This window comes from Phascolarctos cinereus, unplaced genomic scaffold (assembly GCF_003287225.1).
Source record: "Phascolarctos cinereus isolate Bilbo 61053 unplaced genomic scaffold, phaCin_HiC Scaffold_9;HRSCAF=440, whole genome shotgun sequence".
Lineage (NCBI taxonomy): Eukaryota > Metazoa > Chordata > Mammalia > Diprotodontia > Phascolarctidae > Phascolarctos > Phascolarctos cinereus.
The window spans coordinates 252,350,518-252,372,094 of NW_027556402.1; the positions used below are offsets into that span (position 1 = coordinate 252,350,518).

Sequence of the window (21,577 nt, forward strand, 5' to 3'; positions counted from 1 at the left end):
CCTGCTCAGGCTCCATTGTCTGGTCGACTCGGAGCAGCAGCGGCGCCGGGGCTACGGGGCCAGGCGGGCAGCGCGGGCACCGCGGTCTGGGCATGCCTGGCGGCCGGAGCGGCGCCCCCTGAAGCCTGTGCCGGGAGCATGGGCGCCGGCAGCCCCCGAAGCGTTCCTCCGCGGGGCCCCGGGCGCCCCGGGCTCGGCTGCCTCTGGGTGGCCCTGCTCGCGCTGAAGACTGTGCGAGGTGAGGGGGGCCCCTGGGGCGGAATGGGGGAGCCCTCGGCGGGCTGCCGCGGGCTGCTGGGGCGGGAGGCCCCAGAGGACGAATCTCGGCTTCGGGGCTGAGCAGCAGCACTGCTCCCCCATCTCCTTTGCATCTATACCTTGACCCAACCCCCTGACACCGGGGTACCTGACTGCTGCACCTTCCCTCCCCACTCGAGACCCCCTGGGACCCCCGAGTCTAGGGCAGCCTTCTTCCTTCCCTGGGACCTCTGGCCTCCAGAGGTCCGATCTGTCTTCTCTCCTAGATACCTCTGCCTCCGGGGATCCGATCATTTTCCCCCCAGACAACACCTGGCCCCCAGGGGTCCGATCGTGCTTCTTCCCCACACATCTCTGGCCTCTAGGGGTCCGCCTCCTTCTTTCCCCGGGACACCTCTGGCCTCTGGAAGTCATCATTCTTTTCCCCAGACATTTCTGTGCTCCAGGGGTCCTATTATTCTTTTCCTTTGGGGGTCTGATCATTCGCTCCCTCAGATACTTCTGGCCTTTGGGTCCAACCTTTCTTTCCCCCAGATGTCTCAGGCTTCTGGGGTCTGACCCTTCTTTTCCCAGATGCCGCGGGTATCTCTGACTTCTTTCTCAGCTTTCACCCTAGGCAAATACGTTGGTCTGGGCTGCTCAGTGTCCTTCCAAGGGCCCTAGCTCCTGGATGTCCCCCTCCCCCTACATTTTCTGTGGAGGGAGCATCCGCTGGATTCTGCCCCTGCCTCCAATAGCTGGTCTCTTGTGCCTTCCGCTCCTGGGAGGGCCCGTGGGACAGCAGTCATTCCCCTCAGGAGCCCTTCCACTCTGTCTTCACTGGTCCTTTGCTTCCTAGTAGGAAGGAAGGCAAGAAAGAGGGTGAATATCACCTTCAGGGAGGAGGAGGCCACCACCCACCTGTTAGACAAATGAGGTAAAGCAGTTTAGAAGCCTGTGATTGCCTGCCCTGTAAATTGCTACTTGGGGAAGCTCAGATGTACTGGGGAGAGCCCCTTCCTCCCTGAGGGACCATGATGTCTTTGTGGATGGGGCAGGGAATATCGACTCTGTTTCTCGATATGACGTGATGAGGAGGGCAGAGCTGTGGCTGGAGGTCCTCGAGCCTTCCCCAGGGAACTCAGCAGGATGATCCCGTTCCGGGGCAGATGGGAAACGTGGAGAGTAACCTGGTCGGAGTTAACACCAGCTGGGGAGGGAGCAGGAGGTCTAGGGGGTGGGGTTGGAAGCTCCTCATCCAAAGCTGGGAAATGCAGCTGGCTGGGAGGGAGGAGGGAGGGGCAGAGGGGCCTCTACAGGACCATCCACCTGTTACACACTTGGCTGCCGGGCCTGGAGCAGGGAGAAAGGGAGGGCAAGTTCTCAGGCCCAGGCACGCCATCCCAGACAGGGCCGCCCTCCTTGGAGGGCACTGAGATCAAGAGGTGGCATCTTTCAGCCACCTGCTCCCCTCCTTCCAGACCCTGGCACTTGGGCAGGCCATGCATCAGGCCCCCTGGCATTGGGTCCGCCCCACCACTCACCCTGGAGGCAGGGGTGGCAGGTGTTATTATCCCCTCTTTACAGACAGGAAAGTTGAGGCTCAGAAAAAGCTGCCCATGCAGCCTTCTGGCCCAGCCTGACCCTGAACAAGGATTCCCTTGTAGCCAAATCCCTGAAAGGGCTGGTGGGGGGGGGGGCAGCATCTAGACTTTACCTGAAATCTTCCACCTTCCACCTGCTTCGGAAAGCTCACATCATGAGGAAGTTTTTCCTGACATCAGGCCTCAGTTTCCCCCTTTGTCACTTCGAGCCATAGTTCCCCATCACCTCCTCCGGCACCACATAGAACAAAGTGACGATCCTTCAGATACTCAAAGTCAGTTATTGTTTCCCCCAAGTCTTCCTTTCTGGCCAAACCCATGCAAACATGGCCTGGACTCAAAGCCGTTCCACCTCCTGGCTGCCCTCCCTTGGACATTCTCCGGCTCCCCATGATGAGGTCTGACCAGGGCAGAGGATGGCAGGACTCCCGTCTCCCTAGTCCTGGGCTCCAGGCCTTTCGTAAGGCAGCCTTAAATTACGTCATCTTTTTGGGTGCCATATCCCATTCTTGATGAGCGTTGAGTTTGCGGTCCACTAAGACCCCCAGGGTTTTTTCCCCCCAGATGCGCTAATGTCAAGCCATGCCTCCCTTGTCTAGCCAGAACTAAAAGTCGGGTCTTGCGACCCTATGTTCTTGCCAGTCCCACCTTCTAGAAGGGCAGGCATCCCCAGCCTCAAGGGAGAGGGTGTTCTTGATAATCCCTTGCTCCTGAATCTCGCCCACGTCCCCTTAGTTCTTGCCCTGTTCTGAGCCTGTTTCCTTGTCTGATAAATGGAGATAATAATAATGATTTCACTGCCTCCCTAACGGGAGTGGGAGGGGTTGTGAAGAAGGCCCTACAGAGATGGCAATCGTTGTAATTTCCGAGGAGAAGGGTCCCACAAGATCTCAGGAGCCACACTAATCTTGCCTTCCCAGGTCAGCCAGAAGAAGGGAAGCTCAGGGAAGCAGCATGGGACATGGAGGGAGGAACACAATGAGTTATAAGGGACAAGGATGGAACAGTCTGGACGTCAGACTGGGAGAAGAAGTGTGGCCCAAGGGCCCCTCATGCCTAACCCCGCTGCCCTTAGGTCTAACCTGAGTGGATTGTCTAGGGAAGTAGTGAGTTCCCCGTCACTGCAAACTGACAACACAGGCTGTTACAGGCGGACCTCTGGCTCGGGTGTGGCTTGTACGAGATGCCTGGTAAGGCCCCTCAGGCGCTACGATTCTGTGATTCTGAACTAAGTCCAGGCTTCCACTTGGGAAGGCCTCTCTGCTCACATGGCCCAGTGGCCTCCTCTGCCCCCACCCTGCTCAGCCTCTGTCTGTCCTCTCTGCTCTTTCCCCTTTCAGGGAGCGGGGACACTGAGCTGCCTGACCCTGTCTACCTGCCAGCCACACTGGAACTCTTAGATGCCCCAGAGTATTTCCGCCTACAGCAGATTGGACGCTATCCTCCTGTCAACTCCTCACTGGCCTCCCGTTCTGAGACCTTCCTGCTCCTCCAGCCCCGACCTGCAGCCCTGCCCCTTCTCCGGGCATCCTACCCGCCCTTCACTACCCAGAAGGTAAGGGGGCTGCCCCCAGGGGCAAGCTAGGGAGGGGGGAGCCACGAGCGGAGAGAGGCTCCCAGAGCCCAGGCCCCAGCAGGGGGGGCTTCCGACCCTCCCCATTTAGCAGGAGAAATGGAGATGTGTCGCACAGTGGAAACGTATCGAACTTGGAGAAAGAGAACCTGGGTTCAAATCTTGCCTCTTTGTGACCTTGGGTGAGTCCCTTGTCTGTGGACCTCACTTTCCTCCTGTTGGGCCAGATACCTTCTTAAGTTCTTTGTGGCTCCCTAAGATCCTGTCCCTTCTGTTGTGGTGCCAACGTCTGGCTCCGTCTCTTCTTTCCACCCTCCAGGCTGTGCCAGCCTGGACCACGGAGCCCAGTGGTCTGCTTGCAGCCTGGGATGTTCGGGCTGTGTCAGTGGAGACCATACTCACACCACTGGACCCCCACGCGCGGGTCCTCTTCTACCTCAAAGGGCAGGACTGGCAGCCTGGCCCCCGAAATCTGCCCTGTGCCCGGCTCCATGCCATCCACCCTCTGGGCACTATACACCAGGCCTGTCGCTTCCAAGTGAGTAGGGCACCCTGACCACATCCTAGTGTGGAGCTGGGGGAAGTCTCAGGGGATGGCAGAAATGTAGTGGGGGCAGGGGTCATTTTAGGGAGGGGAGGAATGAACGAATGAGCAGTAGGAGAGGGATTAGGGTCCCTCATCCACTGAAGGAAGGCTATGATGGGGGGACGGATCTAGTAGAAAGGAGGCTCAGGTGAGATTATAGGTCATTTTGGTACGTTGGGTGAGGTGAAGGCTGTGCCGGGACTCAGTCGCCTTTGGGATGATTGGGTCTCCCAAAGCCGGGATCTGGCTCAAAGACTGAGGTTTCCTCTCACATTTCTCCAGCCATCCCTGGGTGCTTGCGTGGTAGAGATGGAGTTCCCGCGGCACTGGTTCTTCAGCATCGCCACCACCAAGGCTGAGCTGGCCTACACCTTGGAGCCAGCAGCAGAGGACCCCGGCCAATGTGCTCCAGCCGGGGAAGGGATTCCCCCAGATCAACCGCTCCCTGTGGGGTGGGTAGAGATCCAGCAGGCTGATCCCCCTCGCCAGCAAGAGGTGCCCCTGGATGACGCCGTCCGCCTTCGAGTATCCGATGCTGCCGTGAGGCCTGGGCAGTTCTTCAATGCTACCATCCTGCTGAGTCACGACTTTCCTGATAACTCCCTAATGCTCTGGTGAGTCTCCTGGGACACCCCCATCCCACTTCTCTGTACCAGCTTCCCCAGTCTCAAAAACCAGCCGATGGGATCCCCAAGTGAGAGTGTGTAGGCAGAGATTGGGGGCCCACGGCAAGTTCGTACTGGCTGACTTGGAAGCAGTCTGGACTCCTATGCCTGTGTTCTCAGGTCCCTTTCATCTCTGAAAATCTGTGTTCCGAGGTCCCTCCCAGCTCGGATGTTCTGTGTTGTAAGGTCTGCAGCCCAGCCATGGCGTGGCTTCTTCCCTTTGGCATTCTCTGTGCTATGTTCAGAGGTCTCCTCCAGCTCAGACATTCTGGGGTTCCATGACTGTCTCCCTGCCCCACTGCACCCCCAATTCCAATACTCAGTGGTGATAGTGCAACAGATTTTTGTGCATATATTGCTCTCATTTGTGGGCTGGTCCACAAAGGTCTCCTAAGACTTTTCCTCTCTCCCTCCTCAAACCATTAACCCCTCGAGGAGGAGGGCTGTGTTCCCAATTTCCCACCTACTCCCATCCTTTTGAGATGCCTAGCTCTGGACTTAGCTCCTGTTATCACCAACACAGGTAAGTGACTCTGATTGCCATCTCCAGGATCAAGGTCAAGAAGGGGCTCCAGGTGACAGCCGCCCGTCCTGCTCACCCCTCCCTATGGATGGCCAAACTGGAAAAATTAAAAGGCTCCAAGCATCACACGGTGCTTGTCACCTGCCAAGCCACTGGGCCTAAGTGGTCAGACACCAGGTAGGACTGGCCCCCTCCATCCATACGGCCTGCGTCCCAGGCGCGGTGCTGGGGTACCAAGACAAGAGAGATACTGTTCCTCCCCGATGGAGCTCACGTTCCTGTGTGAATAATTACATACAAAATTTGTACCAGATGATTCGTTTTGGGGAGGGAAGACAGTAGCAGCTGGGGGAGTCAGGAAAGGCCTTTCCTCGAAGGTGGGAGTTGAGCCTTGAAGGAAGCTGGTGATTCCAGGAGACGGGTGAAGGGAGTACATTACAGGCATGGAGAACAGCCAATGCAAAGACTTGGAGGTGGGAGACAGAGCAAGCAGGCCAGTGTGGCTTGGCCATGGAGTTTGTAAGGAGGATTTATATGTTGGAAGACTGGAAAAGGTTGGAAGGGCTAGGGCTGGAAAGAGCTTTAAATGCCCAAGAGAGGAGTTTATATCTGGAGGGAGTAGGGAGCACTGAAGTTGACTGAGTGGGGAGAAGGGTAACATGGTCAAACTGGCACTGTAAAAAAATCCCTTTGGCAGCCACTTAGAAGGCGAATTGAGTGGGGAGAGATGTGAGGCAAGGAGGGCAGTCAGGAGGCTAACAGTCTAGGCAAGTGGTCATGAGGGTCTGAATTAAGATGGCGGCTGTGGGAGTGAACGTTGTGTAGGTAAAAATGGCAAGATGTGACAACAGACCAGACATGCGGAGTGAGTGGGGAGCCCAAGAGAATGCCAAGGCTGAAAATCTGTGTGAGTGGAAGGGCGGTGGTGCCTTTGACAAGAGCAGGAAAGCTTGGAAGAGGGACAGAGGCTTGGGGTGTGGGAGGCCAAAGGTCCCAAGTTTTGTTTCAGACATAGGGAGTTTGGGATAACCCCTAGTTTGAAAAGTCCAACAAGCGACTAGTGACTGGGCACTGGCGCTCAAGACAGAGACCAAGGTGGGCTCTGTAGATCTGGGTATCCCCTGCATGGCGAGGAGAATTGTGAATCTGTAAGAGCTGAGAGCCTAGAGAGGAAAATAAGATTGTCAGGAAGAGTCTGTGAACACACCCACATGACGATCCAGAAATGGTGTCTGAGGAGAGGTCAGGCAGGTAGGAGAGAACGAGAGAGAGCAGGGTCCTGACAACCCAGGGAGGAAGAGGAGGAGGAGGAGGTGGACAATGGTGTTATAGGCTGCAGGAAGGTCAAGAAAGACGCAGCCTGAGAAATCCACTGGAGCTGGCTGTCCAGAGATCTGTGATGACTTTGGAGGAAGAATCTTAGCTGAGTGGTTAGGTGAAAGCCAAATTAGAGAGAGCTTGGGAGGAGAGAAAGAGAGAGGCCGGTCGAGATGACTCTTTCGAGGACTTTGAGAGGTGAAAGACATACCGGGTGATAGCAAATGGGGATGGGAAGGTCTACTGAAGGTCTGTAAAGGATGGCGGAGACTTGAGTGAGTTTGAAGGCAGCAGGAAAGGAGCCAGTAGATGGGCATGATTAAATATTAGAGGGAGAAGGGGGACCAGAGTGGGGCCAGTCCACTGGGGAAGATCAGATTAAGGGTACTTTTTGTAGGGGACAGCCACTTCTTTAGAGATAGGAGGAAAGGCTGACCAGAGGAGGAAGGGCCAGTTCTAGAGGTGGCAGGGTGGGCTGCTGTTGTTTTATGGTGTTCTTTTAGGGGACTGGAGGAAAACAGGGGGGCTGGGGGCTGGTGTGAGGAAGGAGATATGAATGAGGGGAAGAATGGAGAATCCAGGAAGGGGAAGAGGGACAGGGTGGTTTCCCGGATCCCTTCCCTTCACTGGCATGACTCTTCTCCTCCTCCTGTAAGCCTCCCTGGATTCTCAGAGTTCCTATGGGTGGACTTTGCCGTGGAGAACGGTACAGGGGCCTCATCGTCCACCCGTCCGGTCACGTGGCAGCTGGAATACCCGAGCCAGGTCCCTGAGGCCAAGAAGGATAAGATGGTGTGGGAGATCCTGGTCTCTGAGCGGGGCATCCGGGCCCTTGTGCCCATGGCAAAGGTAACAGACCATGGGGCGGGTTAGGGTGGGGTTGCCTATTCACAGCCACCACCTTGAGACCTTGAGCGTCACCCTCTTCCTGGCCCAAGGATATACCAGGAAGGTCCCTGGGGCTTCTCATGATCCTAGAATACGAGAAAGAGAAGATGTACACCAGGCATCTGCAGGGTGTGGGTTTCCTGGCGACTATTCTAGGAGAGCTCAGGAGTCAGTGCCAGTGTGTGCCAAGTAACCAGAATTCAGTGTTAGGCCCCCGCACGGTTGCCAAGATGGCATCAGGGGTGTGTTGAGCCCTAGGGAAAAACCTTGAATTGAGGAGCACCAGTGGGTGACCTAACCCCCTCCCTGCCTCGCAGACCGAGGAGCTGGTAAACACCGCCCCCCTGACTGGCATTCCTCAAAGAGTACCCATACGCCTGGTCACCGTGGAGCTGGGGGGAGCTGTGGCAGAGGTCACCGAGCTGGTGGGCTGTGAGTCGGCCAACACTCAAGTCCTGCAGGTGAGCGGCATGTGTCCCCCTGTCGGCCCCTGCCTGTCCCTGCCCCTGCCTCTTCTACCCATGGCCGGCTCTCTGAGCCTACCCAGAATTGAGGCTCTTGCCCCATTCAGAGGGAAAGCTTCTCCCGGATGGAATCCCCCAGGACCCTCCCTGCAAGGGCTCGTCGTTCAGACTCTGCTCTCCAAATGGGGAGTGCGCTGCCTCCCAAGGCCGCTGATTCTACCCTCAGAGAGCTCCGAGGAAGCCTTTCCTGGCATCTTCCCCATTGCTGCTGGTTCTACCTACTACGGTCAAGCGCACCGAGCTGATCCCTTGAGGGCAGCTAGTAAGACCTCCCTGAGAAGACTCCTTCTTCTACCAGCCACCCAACCCCAGTTCCTCCAGCTCAGCTTCATAGAACACTGTACACAATGACCGGCGTTTGGGTTTGGCATCGGAAGACCCGAGTTCAAGTGCTTGCTTCATTTTCCATGAGACCTTGGTCAAACCAATTAACATTTTCAGGCCTCAGTTTCCTCAACTGTAAAATGAAGGGGTTGGACCATAAGGCCTCTTAACTCCTTTTCATTTAGGCTTCTCTGGTGTCAGGACCTTTTTGTCTAGATCCTGTCCAGACACTGAGTAGGCCAAGTATGGAGAGCCAGATGAAAGGCCTTGTGCTCTCAGTGGTATGGATTAGGACCCAGCTCTGGGGAGAGAACAGGCCAGAAGTCGATAACAACCACAAAAATAATGATTCGGTAATAGGGCCGACTCTTTATTTGCTAACTACAGTCAATGTTTCATCCCGCATTGGTCTTCATGGTCTTTCTGCCTGCTCCTCAGACTCCTCTCCAAAGCCCCCCCAGCCAGTGTGTGTGCGCTCAGGGAACCCAGGCCAGGTGAAATGGAATCAGGAAGAGAAGTCTGGAGACACAAGATACACCAGACACATCGGGGGAAAATCAAAGTGGATTTCAGTGTGGTGGAAAGAGGGTGGTGTATTTGGAGTCGGCAGTCCTGGGTCGGAAGCTGGTCTCCCCCACTGGGAGTGTAGTCACCTTCCTCTCCTCCGCCCAGAGCCTGCGTTTCCTCCTCCGAAGGTGGTCTCTGAGGTTCTTTCCAGGGGATGACAGATGTAGAGCTAGACCATTGAGTCTGACGCCCTCGTTTTACAGTAGAGGAGACCAAGGCAGACAGATTGAGTGACTTGCCTAGAGCCAACCAGCTAGTAAGTGTCAGAGGCAGGATTTGAACCCGGGTCTTCCTGCTTCCAAGCCCTTCCTGGGGGAAGTCCCTTTCCCTATGCTCTGTCCTTGCTCCCCTCTGAAAAAAGAAGGGGTTGGATTGGCTGGTTTCTGACATTCCTTCCAGCCCTGAGTCTTTGAATTGTGACCTTGGTCAGGTCACTTCCTCTCTTCTGTGAAATTAGGTTAGGTGAGGCAGCCTTTCGCTTGCAGTTCTCATTCTCTGATCCGACGGACCCTCACCATTTGGTCTGCCCTCAATGAAACACCTCCTCGCAGCTACCTGCCCAGGTACGCGCTGCCCTCCTGAGCCCTCTGCCTCCCTCCAGGTGTCAGAGGCCTGTGATGAGGTGTTTGTGGAAGGCAAGGAGAGCCAGGGGGCCCGGGGGGTCCGGGTGGATTTCTGGTGGCGCCGGCTCCGGGCCTCACTCCGGGTCACCGTGTGGACTCCGCTGTTGCCACTGCGAATTGAGATGACGGATACCACCCTGGAACAAATCCGAGGCTGGAGGGTTCCTGGGCCGGCCAATGGGTGAGTTCAGAACATGGCTAGCCAGGGCCTTTCAGGGCTCGGGTTGGGTTGGGTTGGCCAGCTGTCTCTGCAGTGTAGACACTGGGGGAGAAGAGAGGAGGTGGCATCTTACCAGAGAAGTTTCCAGGATATGGCATGAGGGCCAGGAGCTGGGGAGGAGGGCCTCTGGATGGGACTGACTGTGCTGGCATGGGAGGGCAAGATGGCATTCACCAAAATAACTCCCTCCCTTCTGCCCCTCAGTCAGAAGGAGCTGGTGGAGATCTTTTCCCTGTTTTGTGACTCTCCATTCTTGAATAGGAGAGCCGTTCTTGGGCAGCCACAAGGGGCTTGTGTCCATATTCTGACCCCTCCGGAATGCTGGCTCTGCCAGTGGTCCAGATGGACCCCGAGGTCCTTTTTAGCTATGATCCTCTGTCCTCTAGAGCCTTTACCAACATGGTGACTTCTTGTGGAAGTTCCCCAGGCTCTTTCCATCACTGTTAGCAAGGCCAAGTTTAAGGGTGACCTTGGGCAAAGTGCTGGGCTTCACTTTCCTCAAGCTTTGTACTAGGTCATGATGTCTAAGATACTCTCTGTCTCTGAACTCCTTGATCTTGTGATCCTGTAACTTCAGGATTCTTCACCTTTTTTGTGTGTCCTGGAGCCCTTGGGCAGTCTGGTGAAACTGAGGGACCCCTTTTCAGAACCATGTTGTTGGTTTTTTTTAACATTATATTTTTATTTTTTTTCTACATGTACAAAAAAATTTTATTTTTTTTACTTTTTTAAAAATTTTATTAATTTATTTTGATTTATCAACAATCACTTCCACATGCTTTTGAGTTGAAAATTTTTCTGCCCCTTCCTCCCCCCCACCCTCCCCAAGACAGCCGCACAATCTGATATAGGCTTTACATTTACATTCCTATTAAACATGTTTTCACATTAGTGAAGTTGTAAGTAAGAATTAAAACCAACAGGAGGAACCATCAGAAAGATGATACAAAACTCAACAGAAGGTAAAAATAAGTGATAGCGATTCGACTTCCATAGTTCTTTCTTTGGATGTGGACAGCATTTTCCATCCTGAGGCCTCTGGAGATGTCTTAGATCCTCATAATGCTGAGAAGGGTTCAGTTTAACAATCTTAGTCATTGCACAACGTGGCTGTTATGGTGTACAACGTTCTCTTGGTTCTGCTCACTTCACTCAGCATCAGACCATACAAGTCTTTCCAGGTTTTTCTGAAGTCACCCTGTTCATCATTTCTTACAGCACAATAGTATTCCATTACATTTATATACCACAGCTTGCTCAGCCATTCCCCAATGGATGGGCATCCTCTCAATGTCCACTTCTTTGCCACCACACAAAGAGCTGCTATGAATATTTTTGTACATGTGGGTCCTTTTCCCATTTGTTTGATCTCTTTGGGATAGAGCCTCAGAAGTGCTAGTGCTGGGTCAAAGGGTATGCACAGTTTTGTAGCCCTTTGGGCAGAGTTCCAAATTTCAGAACCATGTTTTTTAAAGGCATAAATTAAAACTACACAGCAATCCAAAGAAATGGAGTTATCAAGTGTTCAAGCTCACAGACCTCTGGATTCTTCTGTGTCACCCCTCAGGAGCAGGGAGCAGAGTCAGTGTGGATTAATGGGCAGGAGTAGATACTATCCAGGGGCTGGGTAGGGGTTGTCCTAGAATGGACAGCCTAGTCCGATTGAAGAGGGGCCTGTGGTGTGGGCCAGAGAGGGGCGTTCCGGGCCGCCCTCCTGCACTGACCGCTTTGTCCTTGGCTGGGTAGGGCCCCCGCCGAGCCTGAGGAAGGGGGTGAGGAGGCCGACCGGCGGGCCCGGAGCTGCCGGCTGCAGTACCAGCGTGCTGGTGTCCGGTTCCTCGTCCCTTTCGTGGCCCACCCTCAGGATGGAGGCCGCCATCTTACTTATCTCCTGGGCCCTGACTGGCTGATGGACGTGTCTCGCCTCGTGGGACCCCATGCCCGTGTCCAGGACCCCCGAGTGGCCACACTGGAGGGTGGCAGTGTGCTGGTTGGACGGGAGCCAGGGGTTACTTCCCTGGAGGTGAGAAGGAGCGTGGGGAGAATGGGGCAAGAGGAACAGTGCCCAGGGGATCAGGGGGCCGTGGGGTAGAGCCCTTCCAGGAAGGCTCTCCCTCCCCCTTCAGCTCTTCTTCTTGCCTTAGGTACGCTCTCCACTCTCCGACTCCATCCTTGGAGAACAGACTCTATCTGTGACAGATGAAAAGGTCTCTGTGCTGGAACTTCGGGCCCAGCCAGTCATGACCATTTCATTGGCATTGAGCCGGGGCACCGCCCACCCGGGGGAGATCACTGCAACATGTTGGGCACACACGGCTCCACCCGGCTTGAAACAGGTGAAGTCCAGGGCGGGAGATGGGTGCATGGATGGGTAGGGTCAACCTCCCCCAAATCAGACAGGATCAGGGGCTCCAGAGAGAGAAGGATGGAGTCTAGAGGGGTGGAGGTAGTGGGGGGAGAGGGAGGCCCTTTAGTGACTGTGAAAAGAAAAATGCTCAGGTTAGCCCCTGGCCCTGGGCCCCCTCTGGAGTGTAAAGGAGGGGGCTGAAGGCCGATAGGCGATTAACGTAGTCGTCTCTCTCTCCGCTGTTTGCTTCTCTGTTATCTCGTCTCTTGCCTCTTTCGTGTGGGTCTCTATGTATGTGTCCATGTGGGTGGTAACTGTGTGTCTGCGTGTGTGTCTCTGGTCTCCCATTGCGCGGTGTCTCCCTCCCCCGTGGCCCTGTAGGAAGTCGCCTTCTCCCTGTGGCTGGCCTTCTCGGACCACACCCTGGCTCCAGCAGAGCTGTTTGACCACAGGGACTTGGCCCTGACAGTTTCCACTGAGGAGCCGGGAGCCTTCTCCTCAGCGGTCCCTGGCAGGGAGCGAGGGGTCTTCTTTGGGGGGCTGGTGAGTGGAGGGGTCAATGAGGGGATGCCCCTGCAGGTGGGGCTGCACTCCCCAGAGTCCTGCCGCCGAGGTAAACACCGGCCCCCGCTGGCCTCTGCCACGGTCTGGCTGGGGGCGCCCCCCATGCCCCCTCAGCAGCACGAGCAGGTCCCCCCAATCGCCTCTGCTCCCCCGGTCACTGAGAGCAATGGGGGAGGGGGGAGGTGGCAGGGGCCAGGGGGCGAGGGGGGACTGAGGAGCAAGTTTGAGCGTCCAGAGGACCTCGGGGAGGAGCAGGAGGAGGAGCAGGAGGAGGAGGAGGAGGAGGAGATGGTGAGGGCCCCTCAGAGGGTGACGGACCTGGAGCTGGGCCTCTATGCCCTGCTCAGCATCTTCTGCCTGGCCATCTTCATTTTCCTTGTTAATGGTGTGGTCTTTGTGCTGCGATACCAGCGCAAAGAGCCCCCTGATGCCCCAGCCTCTGGGGGCCCCACTTCCCCCCAGCCCCACAACTGGGTCTGGCTGGGGACAGATCAGGAGGAGCTGAGCCGGCAGCTGGACCGGCGACCCCCCCGGGAGGAGAGGCCCCCGAGCCCAGCCCCCCCTGCCCCAGGGGAGGGAGGCTGCCACTGTGAGGAAGGGGGGGGAGGGGGAGGAGGCAGTCTGGATCCTACCCCACCTCTGGGGACCACCCTGCCCCGGAAGGAGCCCGGGAGCCGAAGGAAGCGGGTAGAGTTTGTGACCTTTGCAGCGGCGCCCCCGGCCCGGCCCCCTGAGGAGCCTCCGGCCCCTGCAGTGCAGTCCATTTTGGTGGCCGGGGAGGATGACATCCGCTGGGTGTGTGAGGACATGGGGCTGAGGGACCCTGATGAGCTGAGAAGCTACATGGAGAGGATCCGGGGCAGCTCCTGACCTCCAGCCCCTTGGCTCTGATGCCCAGCCGAGGCCATTGGGCCCACAGTCCTGGGGGCGGGAGTCAGAGAACACCCTTTCCCAGCTGCAGACATTTCTCTTGTGGGAGCTGACCCGAGTCCTCCCATCTCCCTGCCTGCCACCCCCCCCACCAAGGCCCTGGCTCCCCACCCCGCCACTCTCCATGTCATTGCTGTGGGGTGAGGAAGGGCTGGTGCCCCATTATTTATGACAAATGTTTTATTCTTACATTGGGTACAAAATAAAATGGAAAGGAAATCGGAGCCGCGAGGCAGCGAGGCCTGTCCCTTGTGGTTGTCGCCTGTGGTGGGGGCCTGGCCCTGGCCCTCGGAGCCCTCCCTCAGCTGCCCTCTTTCTCGGGACGGCCGACTGGAGTGGGCGCTGACCGCTCATACCGGTTGGCGATCCAGAGGAAGAGGAGGGCAGTGGCAGCCTGGATACCGGCCAGCAGGAAGAAATAAAAGTCCATCCGACAATTGTTGATGTTTCCTGCGAGGCAGAGAAGACTGAGCGCGTGAGGCTCCCTGCCCCTGCCCTCCAGAGCCCAAGAGGGACCAGCAGAGGCAGGGGACCCAGGTTCAGATCTCTCTTGACGGCACCCACAAGCCTTCAAACTTCCCTGGGTTCCCCCTCGGGGTAGGCAAAATGTGGGGCTGCTCCCTGACTGATCCTCACACCCTTTGAAGGGCTGAGTGAACTTGGCCACCGAATCCTGGGCATCAGGGGCTCCAGCATCACTGCCTCTCGCCCCAGGGGTCAGTCTGGTCTCCCCCTCTTCCCCAAGAAAAGGGGATTCCTTTGGGTTGGATGATGGATGCCCGGCTCATCGCCTTCCCTTTTGAATACCAGATGCCTGGCGGGGGTGAGGGGTGGTGAGGTTGGGGGGAAAGTGTCACATTTTACCATATGGCTGGAGGAGCAGGGTTGGGGCCCTGACTCTGTGGCTCCCTCACTGTGGGATGGAGCAAGCACTTCTTGTTTATGGGGCCTCAGTTTCCCATCTGAGGAGTTTGGACCAGAGACTCTGGACTGATGATTGTCACTGTAACACTAACGCTACATGCAAGGGCATCTGATCCTTCACGTCTGGGGCATTGGGGTTCTAAGGGGATAGAATAGGCAGGGCACTTTAACTGCCCTAACCTCTAAGTTTATTCATGGACCCCCTTCCCATTCACCCCCCCCACACACACACACACACATACACATACACATACACATACCATAATCCATGGGACAGTGCAGCCAGCCCCCTTCTGGGAGGGACAGCAAAGCCACCAGGCCGGAGCCTAGAATCGAGCCGACCCCAGACAGGAAGTAGAAGATGCCCATGATGGCTCCCTGCATAGATCGGGGGGCTTCTGAGTAGGCAAACTCCAGACCTGGGAGAGAGAGAGGGCCACAGATGTGAGCAGGCTAGGGCAGCTGGAGGGTGGGCAGGAAGGAAACCCCAAGCCCAGGCCACAGATGCTAGGAATGGGCTTCTCCCTTAAAACGAAAGCGCTATGCCTGCCCACCTCCCTCACTGCTTCCAGGCTCGGCTCTGGAGAAGAGGGAGAGGAACCATATTTCAGGGCCAGAGCAGAGACCTGGGTCATGGAGCCTCGGAGGACGGCCTGGTTCTGTTCTGGAGAAGGTCCAGGCCTTTGTACTCCCCCAGCTGACTGAGCTAGAATGGGGCCGGCCCATGTTGGGAGCACAGAGGGTGCAGGGAAAGACTTTGGGTCTGGCTCTGTACGAGGACGTTCTCCCTGTTGGACCCAGGGAAGCTCCTTGGGGAAGCACGATGGCTTCACCTGGTGCCTGCATGCCACTCCCCACCAACCCTGACCTGCTCCTCGCTTTGCCTATCATGACAGACACCTTACACAGTCTCCCTGAGACCATGCCTGCTTGTTTTCAGGTGGCCACCTCGGATTTCTTTCTACCCTGCCAGGTGGAAGTGCCTGAGGGGCAGATTAGAGTGCAGCACAAGGTGAAACTGCCTGACAACTATCCCCAGATGGAATAGGTGGTGAATTTTCTCTCCTTGGAGATCTCCAGATGGTAGCTGGAGGAGTAATTGTTGGGTGTATTGGAGATAGGATTTGGCCCTCCCAGTGAGGTCACTTCCGATTCTGAGATTCAGTGGTTCTTTCTTTGAGAAAGCAGGGGTTGCAGGGAGAGCCCCTTTTTTTGTGTTGGGACAGAAAAAAGCTTCCAAAGTTTCTGGGCCTCTGGTTTCAGTCAGCAGTCCCTAGGTGGGGAGCCTTTCTGGCCTCTTTTGGATTCACACTGAGTCATCCATCCAAGGCACCTACCATCCCACCATCCACCCTTCGATGCCCATGCACAGACCCTGATAGGCTCCTGGTCTTGTCTGGGGAAAGGATGAAGGAGGATCACCATGGTACCTGGGATGCTGGCAAAGATCTCACTGATGCCAATGAGGAGATACTGAGGGATCTGCCACCAGATATACATGGGTGCTGCAAAGTACACATCTTGTCCGATGCGCTGAGTCACTGTCTCGTTACGGTGAATGTACTGGAGCCTCTTGGTCTCCAGGACGCCTGTTGGGGAGTCACCAGGGTTGAGAAGCTCAGGGGCCAGGGGCCACAGCCTCACAGCCTCATCATCTGCAATGCTAATTTACCCACCAGTGGGCAGAACCCCACAGCACAGGCCTGCCCCAACAGGGCAAGGGTCTGTGCCCATGGACTGATCGTGTCATGAGAGGAGAGTGTAGCGTAAGGGGCAGCCCCCTCCACTAGCAATCAGGAAGCCTGGGTTTGAATCCCAACTTTGTCATCCTTAGGTATGACTCTGGGCAAGTCAGGTTTCTGCTATGTTGAAGAAGGAGTCGGGTTGGATGCCTGAGAAGGACCCTTCCAGCTCTGACATTCTGTGTTCCAAGGTCCCTTGTAGCTACAGCGTGCTATCTTATATGTCCTAAGATGGCACCGTTTCACTGACATTCTGTATTTTAGGGCCCTAAATGGCTTCTGTGACATTCTGTGTTCTGGGTTCTGAGGTCTCTCTCAGCTCTGACGTGCTGTGTTCTGTGTTCCATAAGCCTTTCTAGGATTGAAATTCTGTGGCCCATCATCTAAACTCCTATTCCGCCCTGGCATTCTATGCTCCATGTTCTAAGGTCCTGTCCAGTTCTGGCACAGTGTGCTCTGGCACAAGGATTAGCAGCTTCATCTTTCCCACTGAGGTGTGTCTGATTTAGCACTAGGGCTTTTATCACCGGCACAGAACAACCTCTATCTCTGCCTTTGACGACTAGATCGGGCCTCAGCTCCCCCGCACTCCACGGGGGCTGTTGGGCTATCGTCCCCTGTGCTCAGTAGGGCCCCCACCCCCCATCCCCTAGAATGACCTGCCGCAATGACGGAGGTGAAGCCAAAGAACATGCCCAGGGCCATCTTCTGGAGGAGTGAGGGGAGTAGCTTCCGCCGCTGCAGGAATGGATCGAGGACGCGGTCCTTCAGGGGCACCAGAATCAGGACCACGACCACGTTGGCCAAAAGGAGCCAGGCTTCTGGAAACTGGGAAGGAGGGAACCAGATCAGCACCTATCGTGGTGCCTGAGAAGCAGAGGGTGGCGGCTGGGGGATTGGGTCAGGGCCACTGCACGAGCTGATGGGACGTCCCCAGGTATCTGGGACAGAGGAGCACAGCGGGGGGGGGGGTGCTCTCAACCAGTCATTGCCCAGATAGAGGACACCAGCTCAGGTTACCGGTTAGGGGAGGTTCAGGGTGCCCTGACCCAGTATAGGACCCCCACCTGCCAGCAACCGCTAGGTTCTCAGAGAGGGAAGAGGGGAAGAAGGCAGACACAAGTGGGGAGCTGAGCAGATGCTTCCTGGGAGTCCCAGGGTCCAGCCTGGAGCTAAGGCTCGCTCTAGCTCTGTGCCTTCCCTGTGCCCCGTAAAGGGCTCTGTTCACAGAATGTGAAGAATAAATTTGGGGCGGGGCCAGGGGAAGGGTGGAGAATTTCCCTAGAAAGAACGATGGATTTTGGAATCGAGACCTGAGTCTGTCCTGGCCCATGCGCTTATCAGCTGTACGAACTTTGCAAAGTACTTGGCCTCTCTGGGCTGTTTGTTTCATCATAAGTAAAATGGGGTTATTAATGCCCCCTACAGGGTAGGCAGGAGGAAGGGCTTTGTACCCATCAGAGCACTGGAGAAAGGGGAGATGTTCCTATGAGTTGAACTGACTGGCCATTTCTGAGCATCCTCAGCGGGAGAATGAACAGGCTGTGTGCTAGGGAGGACTTAGCTCAGTTCTCAAACTTTCTGGTCTGAGGACCCCTTTATACTCTCAAAACTTTCTGCAGACCCCTCCAAAGAGCTTTGGTTTGTGTGAGTTCTGTCTACCAATATTTACCATATTAGAAATGAAAGCATCTTAGTATTATTATGAAAACAGTTTTGACCTTGGGGACCCCCAGGAGACCCTCTCCCTAGCCACAGTCTGAGACTGACTGGACTAGATGGTCTCGGAGGCCTCTTTTAATTCTAGCATTCTGTGCTCTCATTTCTAACGTCTGGGGATGCTCTGGCATTCTGTGTTCTAAGGTCCCTCCCAGCCCTAGCATTCTGAAAGCCCCTTTCAACTCTAATGTTCCATTTTGAAATATATCCAAGGTTCTTTCTATCTAGTGCTGACATTCGGTGTTCCGTGATTCCTTTCAGATTTGACTTTCCATGTTCTAAGGGCCTTCTCAGCTCTAACCTTCGATGTTCTCTGCTCTGGTATTCATGTCCTACCGGACCTCCCAGTTCTGCTACCTCTGCACCCTATCCCCCACCCCTGCACACTGCCCCTCTTGTGGAGTTACAGGAATTGACCCAGGCTATTTGCTGACCTAAGCTCACTTCCTGTCTCCCAGAAGCCTTAGGGAGCTGGTGATGGGTCAAGGCAATGCTGTTTCAGTTCCTGGTCTTGGGAGGGGAGGAGGAGGGTCGGTTAGAAAGGATAGGACTTACTTTTTTTTTAATTTTTGACTAGGCAATGAGGTTAAGTGACTTGCCCAGGGTCACACAGCTAGTAAGTGTTCATGTGTCTGAGGCCGGATTTGAACTCAGGTCCTCCTGACTCCAGGGCCAGCTGCCCCCAAAAGGATAGGACTTTGTCTCACCCTGTAGCTGCTACTGTCCTGGGAAAGCTTGCTGCTACTGTTGCTGCTATTGTCCGAGTGGGTCTGGAAAATATGTGGGATTTGGAGGTGCAAGCCCTGGAGGACGTAAGTGGACTGCATCTAGGGTAGAGACAGAGACAGGCTAGGAGTCAGGGTAGCAGATTTCCACAGATTCACGAGGAGTCAAGAGGATGTTTCCAAGTCCTAGGAAGAACAGTTTGGTACTAGCTGAGAATGGAATAGATTAGGTACACAACGCACAGTAGTAAGTGACCATAGTAATCTAGTGTATGACAAACCCCAAAAGCCAAGATTTTGGGACAAGAAATCACTATTGGACAAAAAATGCTGGGAAAACTGGAAAGCAGTTTGGTAGAAACTAGGTATAGACCAATATCTCACACCAAGATAAGGTCAAAATGGGTACATGAGTTAGACACAAAGGATTATATCATAAGCAAATTAGGGTAGCACAGAATATTTTTTACTGCCAAATTTATGTATGACCAGACAAGAGATAGAAAGCATCATGGAATGTAAAATGGATAATTTTGATTATATCAAATTAAAAAGGTTTTACACAATAAAATCAATGCAGCCAAGATTACAAGGAAAAGCAGGAAGCTGGGGAAATTTTTTACAGGTGGTTTCTCTGATAAAGGCCTCAGTTCTCAACCATATAGAGGCTTGAACTAAATTTATAAGAATACAAGTCATTCTCTTTTTTGGGTTTGTTTGTTTGGGTTTTTTTTGGCTAGGCAATGGGGTTAAGTGACTTGCCAAGGGTCACACAGCTAGTAAGTGTTAGGTGTCTGAGGCTGGATTTGAACTCAGGTCCTTCTGAATTCAGGGCCAGTGCTCTATCCACTGTGTCACCTACCTGCCCCAATTCAAGTCATTCTCCAATTGATAAATGATCAAAGAAAATGAACAGGCAGTTTTCGGAAATAGAAATCAAAGCTACTTATAGTCATATGAATATACATTTCTGCTTTAAATCCCTATTGATTAGACAAATGCAAATTAAAACAGCCCTGAGGTAATACCTCAAACCAATCAGATTGGCTAATATGACAGAAAATAAAAATGACAAATGTTGGAAGGGATGTGTAAAAATAAGGATGCTAGTGCACTGTTGGTGGAGTTGTGAACTGATCCAACCACTATGAAGAGCAATTTGGAACTGTGCCCAAAAGGCTATAAATCTGTGCATATCCTTTGATTCAGCAAAACCACTACTAGGTTTGTACCCCAAAGAGATCAAAGAAAAAGGAAAAGGACCAATACATACAAAAATATTCATAGCAGTTCTTTTTATGATGGCTGAGAATTGGAAATTGAGGGGATGCCCTTCAACTGGGGAATGACTGAGCAAGTTGTGGTATATGATTGTGATGGAATAATATTGTGTAAAGTTATGAGTAGGATGGCTTTAGAAAAACCTGGGAAGACTGCAAAGTGATGCAAAGTGAAATGAGTAGAACCACACCACTTTATATAGTAGCAGCAATATTGTATGATGATCAGCTATGAATGACTTAGCTATTCTAAGTAATACAATGATCTAAAACAATTCGGAAGGACTTGTGATGAAAAATGGTATCCATCTCCAGAGAAAAAAACTGATAGAGTCTGAATGCAGATTGAAGCAGACTACTTAAAATTCCTTTATTATTGCTGGGTTTTGTTTATTTATTTTGGTCTACTTTTTCCTTTGAAGCATGGCTAACATGGAAAGTTTTGCATGACTGCTCATTTATAATCTACGTCAAATTGCTTGCCTTCTCAAGGAATTGGGGGGGGGAGAGAATTTGAAACTCAAAAGTTCAAAAAATGAATGGGGGGGCAGTGGAGCAGAAAGAACACTGTGAGAGAAGTCTGGGGTCCTGAGTCTCTTTCTAGTTCTGCCTCCAACTTGTTTCATGAGTTTGCCTCAGTTTCCTTATCTGTAAAATGAGCTGAAGAATGTCTCTGGCCCTTTGTCTCCTAATCTCAGGGATTTATGTAGTGCTGAAAGGGAGCTTAAGAGATCACCAATCTAACCCCTTCATTTTATAGAGGAGAAACTTAAGGGAAAGAGAAGTCTGCAGTGGAGGGCCCCAGGGATCTTATGCCATTTATCACGTTTATCCATGACTTAGATGAAGACATTGAGGGCATAGCCATTAAATTGGGCCATGGCTCAAAGCCGGAAGGAACAGCTTATACACTGAATGACAGAATGTATAGACAAAAGGGATCTTGACAAGCTAGGAGATTAGGCTGAATCAAATATGATACAAGTTTATAGGAATAAATGTAAAATCTCACACTTGTTCAAAACATTAACTTTACAGGTACAAGGTAGAGAATGCATGGCCAGACGATAGCTCCTGTGAAAAAGATCTGGGGGGTTTAGTGGACCACAAGCTCAAAATGAGTCAGCAACCGAAAGTGGCAGCCAAAACCAGAAAAAAAAGAGGCAACCGTCCCACTAAGCCAGCCTCTGATCAGACTCCATCTGGAGCACATATTGTATTTAGCTTTGGGCAACACATTTTAGGAAAAGCATTACTGAGGTGATGAGTATCCAGAGGAGAGCCATGGGCGTGGTGAAGGGCCTTGAGTCTAAGTCACATGAGAATCGATTGAAGGAACTGGGGCCCTTTAGCGGGAGGAAGAGAAGACTTGGGAGATAGGATGACCATCTTCAAGTATTTGCAGGCCCGTCATGTATGGAGAGACTAGACTTGTTCCATTGCTCTAGGGGAAGTAATGGGTAGAAGGTGCAGAGGCCAATGCCAGCCTGTTATTGGGAAAACCTTCTTAATGATTACAGCTGTCCAGAAATGGAGTGGGTAGCTGTCTTGGGAACTAGTGAGTTTCCCTTTCACTGGAGGGCCAAGGATAAATGACCTCTTGTCAAGGACATTGAAGGGTGGATTTTTTTCAGGTATGGAGCAGACTAGATGCCCCCCCCCAAGTCAGTTTGTAGCAGAGCCTTGGCTCTCAAA

General features: G+C 53.7%; 2 protein-coding genes across 4 annotated transcripts in view; one reads left to right on the top strand and one right to left on the bottom strand.

Moving 5' to 3' along the window:
- Window positions 1-13,716, top strand: TMEM132A (transmembrane protein 132A). Of its 2 annotated transcripts, none has more exons than XM_020976059.2 (11): window positions 1-238; window positions 3,182-3,396; window positions 3,734-3,952; window positions 4,283-4,614; window positions 5,216-5,365; window positions 7,162-7,354; window positions 7,711-7,854; window positions 9,410-9,612; window positions 11,398-11,674; window positions 11,796-11,987; window positions 12,380-13,716. In XM_020976059.2, exons 1-11 carry the CDS (start codon window positions 139-141, stop codon window positions 13,430-13,432), a joined length of 3,078 nt encoding a protein of 1,025 aa, XP_020831718.1. In that variant the 5' UTR covers window positions 1-138; the 3' UTR covers window positions 13,433-13,716. The 2 variants fall into 2 exon arrangements, with proteins under 2 accessions (XP_020831718.1, XP_020831719.1); XM_020976060.2 differs by lacking the exon at window positions 1-238 and adding an exon at window positions 2,630-3,031.
- SLC15A3 (solute carrier family 15 member 3) overlaps window positions 13,655-21,577 on the bottom strand; it is an 18,586-nt gene continuing 10,663 nt past the window's right edge. Inside the window, exons 4-8 of one of the 2 annotated variants that reach the window (XM_020976062.2) lie at window positions 18,585-18,704; window positions 16,818-16,986; window positions 15,847-16,005; window positions 14,677-14,835; window positions 13,655-13,942 (exon numbers count right to left, since the gene is read on the bottom strand). In XM_020976062.2, the coding sequence (XP_020831721.1) occupies window positions 13,794-13,942; window positions 14,677-14,835; window positions 15,847-16,005; window positions 16,818-16,986; window positions 18,585-18,704 (756 nt within the window). In that variant the 3' untranslated portion in view covers window positions 13,655-13,793. The remainder of the gene's footprint in view (window positions 13,943-14,676; window positions 14,836-15,846; window positions 16,006-16,817; window positions 16,987-18,584; window positions 18,705-21,577) is intronic. The other variant, XM_020976063.2, reaches the window with a different exon arrangement.